Here is a 14,410-nt window from a genome sequence, read left to right as displayed (position 1 = left end):
AACCTGATTCACAAATTGGCAAACATCAGGATGGAGGATGGGAAGTAGATTTTTCTTCCCTGACATTTGCCAGAGGTGTATTGAGGGGTGTTACTTGGTATTTGTGGGGGGAAAGGGAAAGTGCTGTCATAGGTTTAGAAGGATCTTTTAAAGACCTCTTCAAGGTACTTCAGTATCTACCTTAGTATTAAAAGGACTGCAGAAAGGCTATAGGAAATAAGTTGTTTAACTTTGTATGACCAATTTTTCAAACATTTGACTGCAGAAGCCTTTGTGCATAGAATATTTATTAACAGTTCTTGAAACAAGTGTTCCAAGAGCAGAGTTTGGAAAATGTTGCACTAACCAACAAAACCCATAGAGCAAAACTAATACCCTTTTCAAAATCCTAATTTACAGCAAGGAAATAAGTTAGTTATTGGGAAAATCTGTCCTAGTCTCTGGATTTCACATGTACCAGTCTTTCTGAATGCCACTGGATCTGGAGTATCTCATGTTAATAGACATCCATTTAGAAATCCATTGTGATGGAAAAGGTGGGAAATATTGAGGAATGTATTCAGGAACCTAGTTACTCTGCAACATATATGATGTTATTTCATGATATATTTAATTTTTTATATTTTCTTAGGGAAATTTTCAAACATGTAACACAAGAGAAAGAGAGAAAAGTACAATGAACATTATACCAGTTACTTAAAATAATCATATGTTTCAAACAGTAGATGAATTTCTATTGAAAAGGAAACAAATGTTTTAATTGGACCACAAATGAGTCTGATTCATATACTGGGATTCCTCCCCACCTCTGCCCCCAACAGTATGAAGATGTTTGTAAGGTGCTGTTTTAGCAACAATAGACCAGGTTAAAAAAAATGACAAAAATATTCTCATAGATAAACCTCATAATAATTCAAACTATTTTTCTCTTCATGTTTTGCCAACATTTTTTCACCCGCAGGATAAAAGACTATTGATTTGGGGTGGATTAGTACTGGCACTGTCTGAGGTCATTTTATTTTTCCTTTCTTTTCTTTTTTTCTGTCTTTCATCAGGCAATACTGTGTATTCCTGTATTGGCCCAGGTAAACTGATGCCTCTGAAAAAGGGGCAAGCTTCAAGAGAACTTTTCTTTGGTTTCTATGTCTGGTTTCTATATCAGCTTCATTCTAAAACTGATTCCTTGATTGGCTGAGACCAGAATGTGTCTTATCCCACTGTGGAATGGAGTTTGGGACTATGTTGACTGGGTTAGGCCAGTGGTGCTGCGTATGGGTTTAAATCAATCCTACCATAACACAATGGCCTGGGAATTTTGGTCTTAGTAAGAAAGGGCACATAGGGAATGGATGTTATGGAAATAACCAGTGATATCCTATACTCCAAGTTAAAGCAAGTTTTCTGTGATAAGCTATACTAGATATTTTTAATGTCTGGTGAGATGTTTAGATATTTTTATTTTGTAAATATATTAACAGGGTTTTTGGGGGGGTCTTTTCAGAGGACAAGAATTTTGGGCAGATTTGAATGCCATGAACGTGTATGAAACAACTGAATTTGACCAACTACGAAGGCTGTCCACACCACCCTCTAGCAATGTCAACTCTATTTACCACACAGTCTGGAAATTCTTCTGTAGGGACCACTTTGGATGGAGAGAGTATCCTGAGGTATTTACAAGTTTTTCTTTTTTTCCTTTTGGCAAGTTAACTTTTAAAATATACTTTTTTGTTTTTGAAAAAGTATATTTAAATTTTTTTCTCTGTTCCTTTGTTCTACTTTTCCAACAATGACTAGGCAGAACTACTAATATTATCAAAGAGCTTAGGAATAGAAAATTACATCTTGTTGATACAAGTAAAATTTTTCTCTGTTTTTCTGAAAATTTTTTTTTCCATTCATTTGAAATCCATAAATAGAATATCAGTATTATCAGAGAAATAAAATGCTTTCCTCAGAATCTTATCTTATAGAGATGAAATATTTAAACCTGTTGCCACCTTGGAAATAATTTTAATGAGATGAGAACTGATATAACTTTGGGTTTTTATCTGTCTCCGGGGCTTATAGAGAGTGGGATCATGTGTTACTCTTAGCATTTCAGAAGCCTAATGAAAACAGTCACTCTCAGGGCCTGGGAAGGAGTACCTGAAAATGTTTATTGAGCTGTGATCAGACAAATCAGTTATTTAAAATTTTGTTATATGTGCACTTACATCCTTAGCCTGAGATAGCAAGAATAGCTCATCAATCACAAAAAAGCAAGATTTTTAAAATGATAATGGTTTACTTTGCCTCTGAATGACAATCCTGAGTCAAGTTTAAACACCCTGAAAATGGACTTCAGAGATTAATTTCACATTCCAAGGAGATTAGATTTCTTCAATTTGATTAAATTCATTTCTAGCCTTACAAAAAGGGAGAACTAACTTATCTACCTTACTTTGATTTAAGACGGTAGCAAAAGAAGACAACCTAGTATGTTAATTGCTATAAAATACAATATTAAACTAAAATTTCTTGCTCTCTTTTAAGTAATCACTAGTATCTACCTTCCAAAGAAAATAAGAGGCAATCCAAAATGTATTCTCAGGATACTTGGGCTGTTCTATGTTTTTCCTCTGAGAAGTTTCTTGGGTTTGGAACTTAATTGGTTTATTTGAACTTTATATACCACCATCTTTAATTCCTCTTATGAAAATTCCCTCAAGAAATATACCCTCCCTTTCCCGCCCCCCCAAAAAAAACCCAACATCTCTAGGACAACATTAGGGCTCAAAATATAATAGAGTAATTCCCTGGGCCTCATACGTTTCATAAGGTGGAAATCCATGTTCTTCTGAACAGGGAGCTTCCTCTCTGCATCTTTATTTATTTTTGAGACAGTCTCACTTTGTTGCTCAGGCTAGAGTGAGTGCCGTGGCGTCAGCCTAGCTCACAGCAACCTCAATCTGCTGGGCTCAAGCGATCCTTCTGCCTCATCCTTCTGAGTAGCTGTGACTACAGGCATGCGCCACCATGCCTGGCTAATTTTTTGTATATATATTTTTGTTGGTCAATTAATTTCTTTCTGTTTTTGGTAGAGACGAGGTCTCGCTCAGGCCGATTTTGAACTCCTAACCTCAAGCATCCTCCTGCCTAGGCCTCCCAGAGTGCTAGGATTACAGGCATGAGCCACCACGCCTGGCCCTCTGCATCTTTAGAGGGAAAGAAAATTTAACACATAAAAGGAATTAATTTGACTCACTGTGCTTTATTGAAATTCCTCTGATGTTAATAGTGTGATTAGCTATTTTTGCCTTTATATTTTCATATTTCATAGTGATTATTATTAACTTGCTTTTTTTAAAACTCTTTTTTCTTTCTGTTTTCTACTCTGTAGTCTGTCATTCGACTGATAGAAGAAGCCAACTCTCGGGGTCTGAAAGAAGTTCGATTTATGATGTGGAATAACCACTACATCCTCCATAATTCATTCTTCAGGAGAGAAATAAAAAGAAGACCCCTTTTCCGCTCCTGTTTTATACTGCTTCCCTATTTACAGTAAGTGTCCAATGGAAAGTCTCTTCTTTACTGTTTTTTATATAAATGCACTACTGATTACCAGAGAGAAGATTTTAAACTAAGAGGCTGTCTTGGTTATTACCTCTAGAATGTAAAATTCTGACTTATTCTTTGTATTTAATTCTTCAACAAGTGAGTTCAATAAGCTACAATTAACACTAAGAGTATCTTCTGGGATTTTTTGAACTGAAAAGCAGAGTTAACGTTTTTCCACAGCTAAAAGTAATTGTGTCTGGAATGAGGCACAGAGTCTGTATTTGCCTCCTTTATGGAAAATATAATAGTTTTTCCCTTTCCATGAGATGGACTTCAAAAGGAGATGAATCTGGGTTATGGGACTACTTCCCAGTCCAGGTAAACTGCCAGGGCAAGTGAAGAAAGGTTATACAAGGTAGTGTTCTTTATTCTTGAGTGAATGTGAAGGGAAAAGTCACCTTTTCAAATATTTATATTCTCATTTGCTAAGTAAGGCACATTATCTTGTGATATTCACTAAAATTACTTGTCATACTTACTAGGAATACAGTTTCTTAATAAAAGGTTAAGACCGAACTCACCCTTCTGAATTGTAGGTGAGCTCTTCCATTCCAGGAGCTATTTCTTCCTTCCCTCTCAGATAACCACTGGCATATCTTTATAGATACTAAAAGGTGGGGCACATTACCATTAAAGTTAGTATCTTTGAGGAAATTACTATATACTCTAGTCAGATATCCCATTTTTAGAGCCTCCTATTGAAAATACTAGGTTTACTTGGTTTAATGAACTTGGAGGTCTAGCGTAATGGTCTCTTCTACTTTGAGGTGAAAATACTGTTTTTATATTTTCCTACTCTTTTTATATTTCTTCTGTTTTTATTTCAAGCCCAAACCTATGTTTTCCCAAGTCATTATAATAGAATCTTCATGATTATAATTCTGGAATTGCAAGGGAAACATTAAAAATAAAATACAAATAAATGTCTCTGAAATGATCGGTATCCAAAAGAAATTTGTAGTAAGGTCAATTTTAGAAATATATATTGGTCTGGGTTAAGTGTGTATTTTCTTCCAAGTGTTAGTGTAAAAAATTTTACCTTCTAAGGTTTTTTAAAATTAGAACTAATAAAAATACCATTTCTGTGATTTGACTAGCCCAGCTGAAGATAGTGTCAGCATCCAGTAGTTAGGAATATATTTTCCTCCTGGTGAGACAATGGAACTCATTAGTGAGACCAGCAGCTTGGCATGCTGAGTCAATCAAGCAAGATGTAGCTTCTGTGTGAGGGTAAGAATGCTCATTTGAGTACTACATTGTTGGGAAAGTTTTAAGGAATGGTGAAGATAAGTTGGTTTCAATCCTAAGACAGGTATGGAATACTCTCTTCTCTTTTTTTCCTTTTAAAACTTGGATTTGTTTTCTAAAATTAGGAACTATAAAAATAATATAAGCAGTAGTAGTATTAATGTCTTACTGCACAGGCATGCCTCATTTTATTGTGCTTTGCTTTATTGCAGTTGACAGATATTGTGGGTTTTTTTTTTATAAATTTGAAGGTTTGTGGCAACCCTATTTTCAGCAAGTCTGTCAGCACCATTTTTCCAACAATATGTGTTTACTTGGTGTCTCTGTGTCACATTTTGGTAATTTTCACAATATTTCAAACTTTTTCATTATATCTGCTGTAGCAATCTGTGATCAGTGATCTTTATTACTATTATAAGTGTTTTGGAGTGCGACAAACCATACCTATATGAGATGGCAAACTTAATAAATGATATATGTATTCTGACTGCTTAACTGGCCATTTCCCTGTCTTTGTCCCCCTCTTTGGGCCTCCGTTTTCCCTAAGACACAACAATATTGAAATTAGGCCAATTAATACCCCTGCAACAGCCTCAAGGTGTTCACATGAAAGGAAGACTCACACCTCTTTCATTATCAATCAAAAAGCTAGAAATGATAAAGCTTAGTAAGGAACACATGTTGAAAGTTGAGCTGGCCCTAAAGATAGATCTCTTCTGCCAAATACTTAGCCAAGTTGTGAATGCAAAGGAAAAGTTCTTGAAGAAAATTAAAAGGACTACTCCAGTGAACACAAATAATAAAGTAAAACTGCCTTATTGCTGATATGGAGAAAGTTTGAGTGGTCTGGCTAGAAGGTCAAACCAGCCATAATGTTGCCTTAAACCAAAGCCTAATTCAGAACAAGGGCCTAACTCTCTTCAATTCTATGAAAGCCAAGAGAGGTGAGGAAGCTGCAGAAGGGAAGTTTGAAGCTAGCAGAGATTGGTTCATGAAATTTAAGGAAAGAAGCTATCTCCATAATAGAAAAGTACAAGGTAAAGCAGCAGATGCAAACTGCAGCAAGTTATCCAGAAGATCTGGCTAAGATAATTCATGAAGATGGCTACACTAAAAAACAGATTTTCAGTGCAGTTGAAACAGCCTTCTTTTGGAGGAAGATGCCATCTAGGACTTTCATAGCTAGAGAGAAGTCAATGCCTGGTTTCAAAGGAGAGGTTGACTCTCTTGTTAGGGACTAATGTAGCTGGTGACTTTTAAGTTGAAGCCAATGCTCACATTACAGAAATTCTAGGATCCTTAAATTATGCTAAATCTACTCTGCCTATAGTCTAAGAAATGGAACAACAAAGCCTGGATGACAGCAGATCTGTTTACAGCATAGTTTAGAATATTTTATGCCTACTGTTGAGATCTGCTCAGAAAAATTCCTTTCAAAATATTCCTGCTCATTGACAATGCACCTGGTTACCAAGGAACTCTAATACAGATATGCAAGGAGATTTCATGCCTGCTAACAAAACATTCATTCTGCTGCCCATGGATCAAGGAGTAATTTTGATTTTCAGGTATTATTATTTCAACAATATATTTTGTAAGGCTATAGCTGCCATAGTTATTCCTCTGATGGATCTGGGCAAGGTGAACTGAAAATCTTCAGGGAAGGATTGATTCATAATTCTATATGCCATTAAGAACATTTGTGATTCATGGGAGAAGGTCAAAATATCAACATTAATAGGAGTTTAGAAAAAGCTGATTTCAGTTCTCCTGGATTAGTTTTAGGGATTGAAGACTTGAGGGGGAAGAAGTAACTGCAGATATGGTAGAAGTAGTAAGACAACTAGAATTAAATGTGGAGCCTGAAGATATGACTGAATTGCTGCAATCTCATGATAAAACTTGAGCAGATTAGGAGTTGCTTCTTATGGGTGAGCCAAGGAAGAAGTTTCTTGAGATGGAATCAATTGCTGGTAAAGATGCTAGAACATTGTTGAAATGACAACAAAGGGTTTAGAATATTACATAAACTTAATTGATAAAGCAGCAGAAGTGTTTGAGAGGATTGACTCTAATTTTGAAAGAAGTTCTATTGTGGGTAAAATGCTATCAAACAGCATCACACGCTACAGAGAAATCTTTTGTGAAAGAGTCAATTTAAGTGGCAAACTTCATTGTTGTCTTATTTTAAGAAATTGCCACAGCAACCACCACCCTGATAAGTCAGCAACCATCAACATACAGGCAAGACCATCCTATGGCAAAAAAATAATTACGACTTGATGAAGACTCAGATGATCATTAGCATTTTTTAGCAATAAAGTATTTTTTAATTAAGGTATAAACATAGGTTTTTTAATGCTATTACAACTTTATAGTGTAAACAGCTTTTATGTGCACTGGGAAACCAAAAACTTGTGTGACTTGCTTTATTGAGATATTTGCTTTATTGCAGTGGTCTGGTATTGAACCTGTAATATCTATAAGGTTTGCCTATGTGTATAATATAGGTTTATAAGAGAATAGAAATATTCTAATTTCTCTTCCTTTTTCTGTTTTTCCTTTTTTAAAAATTTTATTTATTTATTTTTGCAGAGATGGGGTCTCGCTGTGTTGCCCAGGCTGGTCTCGAAACTCCTGGCTTCAAGCGATCCTCCTACCTTGGCTTCCCACAGTGCTGGGATTACAGGTGTGAACCACCGTACCCGGCCCCTTTTTCTTTTTAGAATTTTCTATTTTAGTCTTCCAATTTGGAACAAATAATGAGGTATAAAGCAAGATGTCAGCAAATTAAACAGATTAGGCAAATACTTAAATGAGAAAAGAGCAGGAAAAAAGCCAGTTCACTAAGGTGGGATGGGTAAATGCAGCCATCTTATCTACTGTAGAGTCTGGAGCCGAATGATACTCACACCGGCCTAATGAGAAGAAAAAGGAAGGGGATTGTTTTCTAAAAGCACGTTTCAGAGGTTAGATTCCATAGACCAGGCGTCCTCAAACTATGGCCCACGAGCCACATGCAGGTGGTTTTGCCCGGTTTTTTACTTCAAAATAAGATATATGCAGTGTGCATAGGAATTTGTTCATAGTTTTTTTTAAAACTATAGTCCAGCCCTCCAACAGTCTGAGGGACAGTGAACTGGCCCCCTGTTTAAAAAGTTTGAGGACCCCTGCCCATGACCTTAGCCAGGGAGTAAGTTTTGTTTGTTTTTAAGTGTTATTTAAATGCAAAGGTCAAAGAAAAACATAGGTGTCAAGGAAGCCACAATTCTCAGGGAATCAAAAATATCTTAAAGAATTAGGAATGCTGAGGGTGGGGGTTGGGGTGAGCCTGACTTAATTCATGAATTTCCTGCAAATTCAGCTGTTTTTAAAAGGTTTTCCCTGCTTTATAATGGAGCTGATAAAAAGGAGCCTACTCTGGAGTCTTAGAATACTCAAGCTAAGGCTGCATAAGCAAACAAATCTCAGATTTAGGAGTTTGAGGGTTCATTTCTTTTAGCTAAAAGGACACTTCTCACATATAATCACCTCATGGCAATGCAAAGAAAGGCCTAATAACACAGTTTCTTTGACTCCTCTCAAAAGGATAAAATGAATTTCTATTTCATTACTGAAGTTGGGTTAGGAAATATTTTTCCAAATGATATGAGGAGGGAAGGAGAGTGATAAAAAGTGACCTTGGATTCTGAAGATCCATTCTTTAGAGATCCTTGAATAACAACTAGCTCAATACCTCTCGACTTGCCTATCTAAAGAAGGCTGGTATAGCACTATGAAACATGCAGTATGGCATTGGAATACCCATGAGCTGAATATAAACTCAGCATTCTCGAAAAATAAAGGCACAACTGTAATTGTACTTGGAATATATATATTAATATTAACCCATGGCAAATAGGATGTTGAAGTCCACCAGACAGATATGTATATATGCATTTTTATGTTTTAGTGCAGTTAGAATGTTTGCTTGTTAAAAGTAAGCATGTATGGGTGGGAAGGGATGCTAACCATATATATATAATCTAATTTAACATCTTAGAATGGATAAGATTTACTTACCTAGGCTCATCTTCAAGCACATGTGAATAAATAACAGACCTCTATCCCCTGCTAAAAAGGAAAGAGGATATATTAGAAGCTTTCATTTTATAGAATTGGTTCTTAGCCAGGAGTAGTGTCAGGAAGAAAAGGAACAGAATCTTATCTGTTGTCAGTGCCAGGTTTTCTGTACAGGGTGAGGCAGTCTAAAACCTGTTTTTGGCAGAGAGTTTAGGGAGAATCTTAGCTTCCTTCCTCAACCCAGGAGCCTTTGTTAGTAACTTCAATCCCTGATAACAATGGAAAACCTGGTGGGTTGGAACTTAGCCTTTTTCTTTGCAGAGCAGGGATAGAGGGAAGGGCTAAAAAAAAAAAAAAAAAAGACTTACATTCTCCACCTCCCTGCCATTCCTCCAGAATTAGTGATGGCTTTTTAAGGAGTTACAGACCTTTGAGAATCTGATTAAAGAAGTGGGGCCTCTCTTCAGAAAAATGTACCAGTAAAAAATGTACCATTGGACCAGAAAAATGTACCAGTACTGAGATTCCAAAGGAATCTGTCAGGGCTCTGAGAAAATGCTCCAAAGGACAAGAACTGTTGTGCCTTCTATTGTGAAGGTTGGAGAAACAAGTACCACTTCAAATCTGCCCCTGAATTTAAAAACAACTTGGAGATTTAGTAAGCCTGGATCCACCCACCCAGGACTCTGTCTCACAAAGGGACTTTGAGGCACATTAAATTGAAAGCACAGCCACTTGAAGGGACGTGGGATGAGAGAAAGCAATTGCCCCTCCGTAGCTTTTTAGCTTCTTATCAGACTATCTCTCTTTTTTTTTTTTTTCCAGACTATCTCTTGAAAGTAAAAATCTTTGATATTGCTGTTTGAGGAAGGGGAGGAGGGAGAGTCAGGTAAACCTGGATTGGAATCCTGATATTCCCATCTATCACTTTCTAACCTTGTTTTTTTTAAAAAAAGTATAAATTGTAAAATATACAGAAATGGAAAGAGTGTGAGTTTTGAAACTTACCTAGATGGGCCTGTATTTAAATCCTGTCTCTCTTTGCTAGCAGGACAGAAATTTAATCTCTCTGAACCTCAGTTGCTTTATTGGAAAAGTGGGAATAGCCATGCCATCTTAAAGAGTTATTGTGACAATTAGTGATACTGTGTGTAAAATGCCTAGCTCATACTATGTGCATGGTATTAGGTGGCTATGATTAGGATGAGGGCAATGATAAAATATGTTCTTTGGAGATTAGATGCATGTTCACACACAGTTACCGCCTATGTGACACAAAGCTCTTTTGAAAATTTCAGTTTCCTAATCCATTTTGGCAGACATCATTATTACTTCCTTGTGACTACTTTGTGCCAATGAGTGTTATAGTATCCTAGTACTAAAACTGGGTCTCAAGGTCAGGATTTCCCTATTCTCTGCTGCTTCCCTTTTTTTCCATTTTGAAAATGGCCAAGAAATATAATTTAAATGTAAGCATTTAACCAGGCAGGAATAAGTAACTTACCAAAGCTGCTGCTTATCTAAATTCATCCTTCATAACAGACGTGAATTTAAAGGCTCAAGGATGTGCATTCTGGTGTCTAGAGTTTATAATAATTAGCTCCATTTTAAATACACCCAAATTTATAAAAATTGAATAGTATCAGTGGTTTTGTTATTATATGTGATCTTGGGAAATGAAGTAAATGTCAAATATTTGTCAGCTTTCAATGCCTGGTCCATGATTTTTATTTGTTTTTATACAGAAATGAAAGTAACCTTTTTTATTTTTCCTCCTATAAGCTCCCTCTTTGCTGGCTGCCCTACTTTCTCTCCCACGCGACATAGCCTTATAGTGATGACATCTTTTCTGCTTAGTATCCCCAAAGATTGAAGAGAGAAGGCATATAAATGATTATTGCTCCTCCCTTGAAACAAAGTTTCTTTAACTACATAGGTAAAAGAGGGATCTAGGATTCAAAAAGTAGAGATATTTATGAATTGGCTCTTGCTTATTTGCCTTGCAGCAATACATTCCAGAGTTTTCTCGACAGCAAGAAGGCCAGGAGGAAGCTAATAATAGGTTATCTGTGTACAGAATGTGCTTGCTCTAACACTTTTTTTTCTTAAATAGCATATTTCATTTTTTAAATAAGCATTTAAGCTGTACAAATTATAATATTAGACACTGCTCTATAGATCACTGTAATGTGAGATGTACTTATTTCTGAGTACTTTACGTTGATGTTCCTTCCTCTCCATTTTAGGACACTTGGTGGGGTTCCCACACAGGCTCCTTCACCTCTTGAAGCAACTTCATCATCACAAATCATCTGCCCAGATGGGGTCACCTCGGCAAACTTTTACCCTGAAACTTGGATTTATATGCATCCATCTCAGGACTTCATCCAAGTGCCTGTATCCGCAGAGGACAAAAGTTATCGGATCATTTACAATCTTTTTCATAAGACTGTACCTGAGTTTAAATATAGAATTTTGCAAATATTGAGAGTCCAAAACCAGTTTCTTTGGGAGAAATACAAAAGGTGAGTCAGAGGTCTAAAAAGCTTGAGAGCTTTTCTTAATGTAGCTAAATGTCAAATGCAGAACATAATAGTAAACACTTGCATAGAATTTAATATGTTCTTATTTTTCCATATATTAATTTACATATAATACTCAGATCTATGAATAGAATTATTCCAGCATTTTACAGGGAGGAGACTCAGTCACAAAAATCTTTGCTTGCTTGCCACAGGTCATGCAGCTAATAAGATAATGGTGCTAGAATTTGAACTCAGGCAGTCTAGCAACAGAGACCTTGCTCATAATTGCTCTACTATGCTGCCTGTCAGGTCAGCAAACTAATGTAATACAAAGGGGAATACCTGCAGATTTGAGAAATCTCGGAATTAAGGGACACTCAAATTGGAGAAATTAGACAAGCGATCCCAAGGAAGACAAGACATGAGAACTAGATTTAGGATGAAAGAGAAAGTAAGTTGAAAGAGAAAGAAGGAAAAGGGCTTTTCTGCAGTGGAAAAGATTTTAAACTTTTAATATGATCTTTGATGGCCTTTTGCGCTTGATAGATACTTTAATATTTCCACCCCATTGAAACCATAAAGATAAGTTTATGACTACATCATGCCTGTTACATTGATCTGTATTTCCTTCATCTGTATTTCTTACCCACTTTTTGCATTAGGAAAAAGGAATATATGAACAGGAAAATGTTTGGCCGTGACAGAATAATAAACGAGAGACATTTATTTCATGGAACATCCCAGGATGTGGTAGATGGAATCTGTAAGCACAACTTTGACCCTCGAGTCTGTGGAAAGCATGCTACAATGTTTGGACAAGGCAGTTATTTTGCAAAGAAGGCAAGCTACTCTCATAACTTTTCTAAGAAGTCCTCCAAGGGAGTCCATTTCATGTTTCTGGCCAAAGTGCTGACCGGCAGATACACAATGGGCAGTCATGGCATGAGAAGGCCCCCTCCAGTCAATCCTGGCAGTGTCACGAGTGACCTCTATGACTCTTGTGTGGATAATTTCTTTGAGCCTCAGATTTTTGTCATTTTCAATGATGACCAGAGTTACCCTTATTTTGTTATTCAATATGAAGAAGTCAGTAACACTGTTTCCATTTGAAAAATCTTGGTACTGCTAAATTATTTGATATGAACTCAATCCAGCATTTGTAGCAGGTTTTGAATGGGTGGGACTGGGTGGGGAACTGCATTGGACATTAATAGGGCACTTTTCAGACCCATTTTTTAAAGTGCTAGAAAGCGTAAATTTTTTTTAAGAAAAATACAAGTTTTGAAACAACCACTTATTCTTTATTTACTAATTATTGTTAGTGTACTCAGTGTGGAAAAGACTACAGATTGCAAACTCTTTTCATTCACACTGTACATGTGGGCAGCAACATTATTAGAAGCATTAAAAAAACACACAAAAAGCTGAACAGCCTAACTAATTAAATATGACTTGGGCTTGGTAGAAGTTTGGCCAGACAGAATGGAGGGTATGAGCAAAGTGAGAATTATATTTATTTATTTACATTCATAAAACTGACTGGAACTGGTACTACCATGCTTATTCCCTGTCCAAAGCATCACTGCTTTGGTATGGGATAAGTTCACGAAATTCTGATAGGTGGAAAGAAATTATTTCTATCAGCAGGACTGAAATATATCACCCAACCAGAGAACCTCAATGACTTTAACTGTTCTGTAAAGTTTGAGAATTCAGAGCTCTATTTAGGGGAAGTTAAAAAAAAAAAATTTGAAAAAATTTTGTCACCAGCAAAATTTTTCACTAACTAGTTATAGTTATATTCTTGTGTTAACCTTCAGCTTTGGAAAACTCATTCTCTTCCATTATCGTACACTAACTTGAAGGCATTGAACAGCTAATTTGGTTGAAGCCAGATTTGAGGATTTAGAAATAATTACTTTCTGTTGGGGTTCCAGACTTAGCCCATGACTGATGGTTTTATAGAAAGGAAGAACATCTACAGCCAGAATGATAAGGTTTATTACCATGCTTTTGCACAAAGCAGATTCTCAAAAATACTTGCTGGAATTATTGGTAGATGGTGATCCCACCCCTATACCTGCTTTGGCAGATGCGGCTGGGGTTCCTGGCTGAATGTACCTTACTTACACTACTTACTTAATAGAAACACAAACTTGGAAATTGTGCCACTGGCCCAGCCTGGAGTACCAGTATGTGAATATGCTGCACCTTAGTTCAGAGAGGTAGCAGCTAGGTATCTTCTCCTTAAGCAAAGCAAATACCTGGATTTACAAAGTGAAGTGGTTGTTCACAAAAGAATTCACCGTAGAATTCCTTCAGATACCAAGCTCTCCTAGTATGTTTGTGGTTATTTCATTTGCACAGAACTTTTCAGGAACTTCTGTGTTGTTTAAAGCAAGATATTTCTATACTGATGTCTCAGTGAATCAGTCTGTTTAAGCACTTATCAGGGCTTCCACACAGTTATTTATTTTGCCCTAGTTGATCCTGTTGTTTGCCGCCATTGTCATGAAACGGCCAACTGTGGCTGTTGCAGCTCTTTCATTCAATTATAACTTGTAAAGCAGTGATTCCCAATCTTTTTCAAGTTAAGACATCATACCATTGCTTATTTGATTTTATGAAACTTGTTCCTTTTTTCTCCCTAAAGAAAAAGAAAGCTTTATGACATATTTATTTTTTTAATAAAACTAAGCAAAAATAAAAGTTATGGTAATACTTTAAAAAATACTTGTGTTGTTTTGGTTCCATTTAAGATAACTGAATTAAACACATAGTTAATGAATAGAATCTATAAAATGGTGGCTGGTTGGGTGGATGAATGTATGATTGAATGACTAACTGAACAGATCTAACCAGAACATACTGCTTAAACTTCAGTACCCAGGGAATCCACAGAACGTACATTATCTAGCATTCAACTGCACGTCATAAGAGTAGAGTGAATATTTTATTTTGCGGGTATTTGGAGG

General features: G+C 36.3%; 1 protein-coding gene across 1 annotated transcript in view; it reads left to right on the top strand.

The window, feature by feature from the left end:
• Nucleotides 1–14,166, top strand: part of TIPARP (TCDD inducible poly(ADP-ribose) polymerase) — a 32,497-nt gene extending 18,331 nt beyond the window's left edge. The window contains exons 3-6 of the mRNA XM_012786935.2: nt 1,502–1,670; nt 3,383–3,543; nt 11,157–11,435; nt 12,098–14,166. Coding sequence (XP_012642389.1) covers nt 1,502–1,670; nt 3,383–3,543; nt 11,157–11,435; nt 12,098–12,545 — 1,057 coding nt within the window. The 3' untranslated portion in view covers nt 12,546–14,166. The remainder of the gene's footprint in view (nt 1–1,501; nt 1,671–3,382; nt 3,544–11,156; nt 11,436–12,097) is intronic.
• The last annotated feature ends 244 nt before the right edge of the window (nt 14,167–14,410 follow it).

The sequence above is a fragment of the Microcebus murinus genome, chromosome 1 (genome assembly GCF_040939455.1).
Source record: "Microcebus murinus isolate Inina chromosome 1, M.murinus_Inina_mat1.0, whole genome shotgun sequence".
Taxonomy (NCBI): Eukaryota; Metazoa; Chordata; class Mammalia; order Primates; family Cheirogaleidae; genus Microcebus; species Microcebus murinus.
Note: the sequence above shows the minus strand (reverse complement) of the source record. Positions and strands in the feature narration are given on the sequence as shown.